This window comes from Elephantulus edwardii, unplaced genomic scaffold, assembly GCF_000299155.1.
Source record: "Elephantulus edwardii isolate Elephantulus edwardi_28Jun2011 unplaced genomic scaffold, EleEdw1.0 scaffold00068, whole genome shotgun sequence".
NCBI classification, from domain to species: Eukaryota; Metazoa; Chordata; class Mammalia; order Macroscelidea; family Macroscelididae; genus Elephantulus; species Elephantulus edwardii.
In genome coordinates, this window is record NW_006399818.1 from 2,304,142 (window position 1) to 2,312,080 (window position 7,939).

The window sequence follows — 7,939 nt, forward strand, 5'->3', positions numbered from 1 at the left end:
TGGAGCTTAAACTCTTGTTCAATTGGGAGTAGAGGTAGTATTTGTTCTCAGAAATGAAACTTAAGATATTTTTATCTTCTAATCATCTTAATTACAAATGCAGACATTTTATTAAGTTTTGATTTAGAGTCAGCAGCACCTAACAACACTGATAAGTGGTCTAGAAGTCTGATATTACTTACTTATCATTTTAATTAGAAAGAACACTTTCTCAGCTTCAAAATGCATTCCTACTATTTCACCTTAATCTTTCAAGATGAAAAGTTTTTACTTTTCAAGGAGAAGAGTTAATTGGGGGAAAGGGGTGGGCAAGGAGAAAAGTGCAACAATGAATGACTGGAAACCCTAAGTCTCTGTAAACTTTAAAAAGATGAAAAGTCTTCACTTTTAATAGAAACATCTTTGGTGCTCTGTAAAATTGAAAGCTAATTTCACAGTGCAGAGTATTAAAAATCACTGACAATATGAAGAATTATACATGAACGTGTTTTCTGTTATTGTCAATTCTGACTCATAGTGACCTTCTGCTGGGTATCCTAGACTATAAATCATAACAGGAAATTGGCCATCTTTTTCTTTAAGCTGCTAGTAGATCCAAACTGTTGGAGACTCAGGCATTTGGTTCAGCATCACAACCCCCTACAGACTACCTAGTGGTCCTTTCATTACCAGCTATTGTAGCTATGTGCTCTCAAGTGGGAAACGACTCATAGCTAGCCCTGAGTCACGTGGTCGGAGACTGCCTTTCTTCCACAGAATAGCTGGTGGGTTCACACTGCCTATCTTTGGGATGTCAGTGCAACTCCTTATCACTGGGCTCCTGGAGCTTTCCAAATTAGCTCGTTTTCAAGATTATTTGTCTTAATATCTAAGGCAAATCAAGTGTTCAGTGTCTTGGAACATTTTTATAGTGTAGAATATGCACTGTTTTTGTTAAGTGCAGTTGAGTCATAGACAACTCATAGTGACCCTATGAACGAAAAGACCTGAACACTTGTATAACTTTCATTGTTTCCCTTAAGTTCATCAAGTTTCTGGAGGCAAGCTAGTTCGGAAGTGGATGCCACTTCTGCTTCCAAGCCTGTTTTAATAGGGAAACTCCACCAAACACTGTCCATTATGGGTAACCATTATTGCATTTGACACATCAGTGTTAGTGTTTAGCATCACAGCAACCACAAGTTACCTCTGTACAGCCAATGGACAGACCAGTGCTGTACCATTTAGAAGAATGTTTGACCAGAAACATGACCAAGCATGAGTTCCACAGATTAAAATCACCCACCTTTGGCTTGGTAGCATCACTTTCTATCCACTAGGCCAAAAGAACTCTCTCGTTGTTGTTATTGTTGTTAGGTGCCGTCAAGTCATAGATGACTCATAATGACCCTATGAACGAAAGATCTGAACATTTGTTTCTTTCATCATTTCTCCAAGTTCATAGTTTCCAGAGGCAAGCTATTTCGGAATATGCATTAGTAATATATAAAACACATCTGCTTTCTAGTAGCCTATCCATAGAACAGGGATTCTGGTGGCTTAGTGTTAAGGAGTTGCAATTGTCAGCTCAGAAGCACGCAGTTTAAATTCACCAGCCTGTCAGTGAGAGAAAGATGGACAATCTTCTGTGCGATTTACTGCCTCTGAAAACCCACTGGAGGACCAGTTATGGATTGGCTTCGACTCCATGACGCACAACAACAATCCATAGAGAGCAATTAGGGGCATCTTCTAGGTCATATTCTACTTGCCCCATATAATCTTGGTCTTCTACTGCCAAGCGACTCATTGTGTAAAATGACAGCTGGCCTCCATCACACATGCGATGGAAAGACTGATGCACTTAGATCTGTCTAGGGCTACAAAGAACCAAATTCCTCCCAGTGGAGAGGCAATAATGATGTTCTTTCATTCCCTACAGTTCCCAACACTGCTGAACGGCCATATGCCAGTGCCAATCCCCAGTCTGGACAGAGCTGCGTCTCCAGTACTGCTTTCTTCCAACTCCCAGAAATCCTGATGACATCTGGCTGCAATTAAGGACTCATTTCGGGAAGATACAAATCTGTCCCCAAGGACTAAGTTTACCTGTGTCATGAGAAGGACATTGTGAAACTCTTTTAATTCGGTTTGCACTTTTCATAACATGGATAGTCTAGATTTATGTTAGCCTTTTTAAAACATTTTTTTATATTCAAGTATATATGAAAATCCGTTTTGCATTAAATGAATTGTTTTTAATATCCTCTTAGCTCATAAGTGTTGAACACTGTTGACAGTGAAGAGCCTTTCTTAACGGATTTCAGTGTAATAACTAGTAAGGATGTGAAGCTTCTTTCCCCTTTACTTCTGCATATGCTGAACTGTGCTTAGACACACCATAACCAGCTGTGCCTTCCTTTGCAGTTAGTTTTATGTAAATGATTTATATATTTTTTAGGATTAAGAGAAAATGTTTGACATGACAAAAATATGTATCGATCAGCTCTCTTGTAGAATTTCATTTTTCACAAGCAGGCATTCTGAAAGCATATTCGTAGTACTTTTTCTTTTGTGCTTTCAATTGTATAAGGATTGCCTTAGAACCTCTTTTTTTGACTGAAATTCAGTAAATGTAATGTCCAAGTGATGTTTTTATAAAAACAAACTAAGCCATATTTAGACAATAAACATTGATAAAAGTAATGTTCTAAGTGCATTTTTTAAAAAAATGAACTTTGAAGGCTAGCCTCTTAGCTGTTTACAGCATCGTTTTACACTCCTCCCAAAAAGCTGAAATGGCAGAGCTACATCATGTTCCATGTTCTAGACGATTTTCCTAGTTAGTGTGTTCTTACTTCACTTGTTGAGCCCTAGTATTCCCACTTTTCCACAAAGAATCACACCTGTTTGATATGTTTCTGTTCAATACATTTACTGTGTCAATATCTGTGTTAGGTGTTCTCTAAATTTCTGGGACCATGATTAACATTTAAAGAGCTAATGCTTTAAAAGAGGCTCCACATGAAAGCTCCAGAGGCTGGTGATGAAAACCAAGAAAAGAAAACAATGGTGTACCATCAGCTACTCATCCTGAAAGAGTTCCTGCAGGTGTATTATCTATCCTTCCTTGTAGAAACTGAGAGGGGGAACACACTGCCTTATGTACTTTACTAAACTCATGGTGGAGAAGAAAATCAGAAAATTCTTCAGGAACCTCATCACTGTGGAACTGAATTGGCTGATGATTTATTTAACTATCTGGAACCTGTAAATTCTTTGGTGTACTTCAGAGCAGTAGTAACAAAAATCTGTTTTCCTTCAAAAACTCTGCAGCCGTCACTCTTGAGAGGCAGCGTTCTACGTAAGCAGCAAGATAAGAGAAGTGGAATGTGCTCACTACTTTAAATTCAACATTAAAACCAGCTGCATTGAGTTGATGTCATCTCATGGAAACCCCTATGTATGCCAGAGTAGAACAGGGCACTGTTGGGTTTTCAAAGCTGGTCTTTTAGTAGATCACCAGCTAATCTTTCTTTCTTCTGAGTAGGGTGAGTCGCTTTCTTTCACTTAGCTGCTGGGAGTGTTAACCATCTCAGTAGGTCACATCCCTACTGTGAAGTTGGAACTGACTCACAGCTTACTCTCCAGGGGACTTTCAAAGGCTGAAAATGGCATGCGAGGAGTTGCCCATCTTTCCCCTGTGGAGCAGATAATAGATTCGAACTTGCTGCCTTTGAGTTGGTAGCACAACTTCTTACCCAGTAGCCCACCAGAGTTTCCTATAGTTAATTGTCTAAGGATTCTTAAATTCAAGGTTAGGTTTAATGTAATCCTTAATGACAGAGCTGAGGAAAACAATCTGAAATATGCCCAAGTAATGAATATTTTTAAACTAAAATGTTATGATCTATGCAAAGTTTGCTATTTTTAATTGGAAATGACACTGTGTGTGTAAAGGGAGGGTTACGTGGCCTTTATTAAGGGGAGCATAAAATCCAAACAGTCTTTAATACGCAGTAAAGCAATGGGACTAGTTCTAACATTCACAGACCCGACTATCACCACACCCTATAAAAGATGCTCAGGGTGTTTCTGTACTTAAATAAAAGGAGCTGGTCAGGAAACGGATGATATTCTCCAAGTAGAAAGTGTTAGAGCTTGAAGGGGCCTTCAAGAATAACTCCTGGCCCCTGCTGAAAGGTGGGCACAGGTACACAGGAGAAGGAGATCACACAGCTAATTGAAGAGCCAACAAAAGTTGGTGCTAAGTCCAGTTTTGTTTCTGATGCCTAGCTAGAGATAAAAATAGGCCTAGAACTAGATGTTAAGTAGAACCAGAGTGAGATGCAGCATCCGAGAGTATAAAAAAAGAACACACCCAAAAGAAAAGATTCTTCTAACAGAAGCTAGAAAGTTAAATGTGTAAAAAGTCTCATCCAAAAATACTTTCAGTAAAACCTTTGCATGCAGATGCTGAATGGAAATATTCAAATGACTATAGATCTTATTTTGTTTCCTCTTCAAAAGCTGTGATTAAATGTACACTCTAGATAGAGTTATAAAACTTTTAAATATGGGAGAAAAACTGTATAATTTTTGATCGAATAAAACCATACTACAACACAGAACACTAGAGGTATTAAATTATAACCCAGATAGCTCAGTCCCATTTGGTTTGGATTTTTAAAAATATGTCTTCTAGTCAGAAAATATGTTCCAAAGAATATTTTTTTTTATATGTCTACATGGTCAGTGTTAAACTCTATGGCTAAAGTTATCTGAATGTTGATCTCCTTGTACACATCTTTTTCTATGACTGCAAATCTTAACTCACCTTCATATATGTATCATTTTTACTGTTATTTTTGTTCAATAAATACTTTGTGATAAAAGGCTTAAAGAAGCTAGTGGATTGTTTATTTCCATTTGTTTGGGATGATGCAGTCCATCTTTCCATGTGGGATTCAAGTTAGAAAATGAGTCCTCAGCTTTAAATGTAGCAAAATGTCTTTTTTTTTTTTTCATTAAACTTGTTTTAATGGGTCTCAAAATCCTGTGACAAATTTTTGGTCAAGTTGTTTCCATTTAAAAAGTACTGATTTTAAAAACTAATAACTTAAAACTGCCACACGAAAACAAATGGTCCACAAAACATTCCTTTCCTTCTGAAGGTTTTACGATGCATTGTTATCATTAACCAGTCTTTTACTATTAAACTTAAATGGCCAATTAAGACAAACAGTTCTGAGACGGTTCTTCCACCGATTAAGACTGGGGTGGCAGGTGTTATGGGTAATAGTTAGCCTTCTGAGCTTTCTGAGCAGACTTGGTGACCTTGCCAGCTCCAGCAGCCTTCTTGTCCACTGCTTTGATGACACCCACAGCAACAGTCTGCCTCATGTCTCGGACAGCAAAACGACCCAGAGGAGGGTAGTCAGAGAAGCTCTCCACACACATGGGCTTGCCAGGAACCATATCCACAATGGCAGCATCACCAGACTTCAGGAATTTGGGGCCATCTTCCAGCTTCTTACCAGAACGGTGATCAATCTTCTCTTTGAGCTCAGCAAACTTGCAAGCAATGTGAGCTGTGTGACAATCCAGCACAGGTGCATAACCAGCACTGATTTGGCCAGGGTGGTTTAAGATGATCACCTGAGCAGTGAAGCCAGCTGCTTCCATGGGTGGGTCATTTTTGCTGTCACCAGCCACGATGCCACGTCGAACATCTTTCACAGAGACGTTCTTAACATTGAAGCCAACATTGTCACCAGGAAGAGCTTCACTCAAAGCTTCATGGTGCATTTCAACAGACTTTACTTCAGTGGTAACGTTGACTGGGGCAAATGTGACCACCATGCCAGGCTTGAGAACACCAGTCTCCACTCTGCCCACAGGGACAGTACCAATACCACCAATCTTGTAGACATCTTGGAGAGGCAGACGCAGGGGCTTATCAGTTGGAAGAGTTGGTGGCAGGATGCAATCCAAAGCTTCAAGCAGTGTAGTCCCACTGGCACTGCCATCTTTCCAGGTGGGTTTCCATCCCTTGAACCAAGACATATTAGCACTTGGCTCCAGCATGTTGTCACCATTCCAGCCAGAAATTGGCACAAAGGCTACTGTGTCAGGGTTGTAGCCATTTTCTTGATGTAGGTGCTAACTTCCTTAACGATTTCCTCTTATCTCTTCTGGCTGTAGGGTGGCTCAGTGGAATCCATTTTGTTAACACCAACAATCAGTTGCTTCACACCCTCAGTTGCTTCACACCCAGTGTGTAAGCCAGAAGGGCATGCTCACGGGTCTGCCCATTCTTTGAAATACCAGCCTCAAATTCACCAACACCAGCAGCAACAATCAGGACAGCACAATCAGCCTGTGATGTTCCTGTAATCATGTTTTTTATAAAGTCTCTGTGTCCTGGGGCATCAATGATGGTCACATAGTACTTGCTACTCTCAAATTTCCACAGGGAGATATCAATGGTGATGCCACACTCACGTTCAGCTTTCAGTTTATCCAAGACCCAGGCATATTTGAAGGAGCCCTTTCCCATCTCCGCAGCTTCCTTCTCGAATTTCTCAATGGTTCTCTTGTCGATCCCACCACATTTGTAGATCAGATGGCCAGTCGTGGTGGACTTGCCCGAATCTACGTGTCCAATGACGACGATGTTGATATGGGTCTTCTCCTTTCCCATTTTGGCTTAGGTTTTGCGATGGTATTCACCAACACCTAAGCTGTACTCTGGCGACAAACCCGTTGCGAAAAAAAGTGCAAAATGTCTTATTCTTAAACAAAGCTACTTATGGAATGAAACAAAATTATTACTCCAAGTGACTTGGGAGAGTCTTCAAAAGCGGCCCCTTGAAGCAGTGAGAATGTTAAGCAAAGACCAACTTGCCGCTTATTTATCCTTTTAGCCACTTTGTTGATCTAAGAGAAATCAGCTAGCTTTGATGATAAAGGGTCTTCATCCTTGTCCCTGCCAATGATTTTCTTAAATAAGCTGACCTCCATCTTGAGTTTGCTATGGGGATGTGGATGAGGAGGGGAGGGGGAAGAAGCAAGGAGAACCTGGATGTGTGAAAAAAGAGGTTAACTTGGAGCAGCAGAGTCCACCATACCTGGAAGCAGTGGTAGAATTACTGAAGAAATATTTGAGGAATAGCTACCTTCTGGAAATGGGGAATGGCAAACTGGTCTCTGTTCTCAAACAAGCTAGAGGCATCACACATTAGAAGCTCCACGACACCAGTTTTATAAATTGCCTTTCTGTGCTTCAATGCTCTAAGCCCAGAAGTCACAAGCAAAGCCTGGCTGATGTCAAAGGGCAGATGGAGTAAAAAAATGGCTTCCTTCCATTGGTAAACCTTACTTGGTCTAAGCCAAGCAAGGCCTGGTTGATGTCTAAGAGCAGGTGGGTTCAAAAGAGAACAAAATATCTCATCGATGGATAAGTGGAGAAAAGTCCAGTCCATCAACAACTTCATCTTACTTTGATCCAAGACATATTGCACAGGAAAAGTCTGCAGTCAGGGACCACTCCAAATTATTGAGGAGCACTAAGGTAACGTGGGTTGCTGTGATGGTGAACCCTGTGCCACTGGGGTGTCAAATGCTGTAACAGTTACCCATGGTGGACAATGTTTGGTGGAGTTCCCAGTTTAAGACCGGTTTGCAAGCAGGAGCGGCATCCACTTCCTAAATCACATGCCTCTGGAAACTCTGTGAATTTTGATAAATGGCAATGGCTGTGGAAAAGCTTCAAACCTTTTTGTTCAAGGGTTTGCTATGAGTCATGCTCCACTTGATGGCAATCAAGAGCGTCAGCTTCAGGACTAAGGTGTGCCTGATCCAGGCTACGATCTTTTCAATTACTTGCTATGCATCTGAGAGCTGGACAGTGAATAAAGCTGACCAACAAAGCCTTTGAGGTGTGCTGCTGGACAAGAGC

The 7,939-nt window shown here is 40.6% G+C and overlaps 1 protein-coding gene and 1 pseudogene across 1 annotated transcript in view; one reads left to right on the forward strand and one right to left on the reverse strand.

Moving 5' to 3' along the window:
* ELK3 (ELK3, ETS-domain protein (SRF accessory protein 2)) overlaps nt 1-2,673 on the forward strand; it is a 110,641-nt gene extending 107,968 nt beyond the window's left edge. The window contains exon 5 of the mRNA XM_006888495.1: nt 1,922-2,673. Coding sequence (XP_006888557.1) covers nt 1,922-2,020 — 99 coding nt within the window. The 3' untranslated portion in view covers nt 2,021-2,673. The remainder of the gene's footprint in view (nt 1-1,921) is intronic.
* A 2,595-nt stretch (nt 2,674-5,268) lies between these two features.
* On the reverse strand, nt 5,269-6,682 carry LOC102870542 (annotated as a pseudogene).
* Between the last annotated feature and the right edge of the window lie 1,257 nt (nt 6,683-7,939).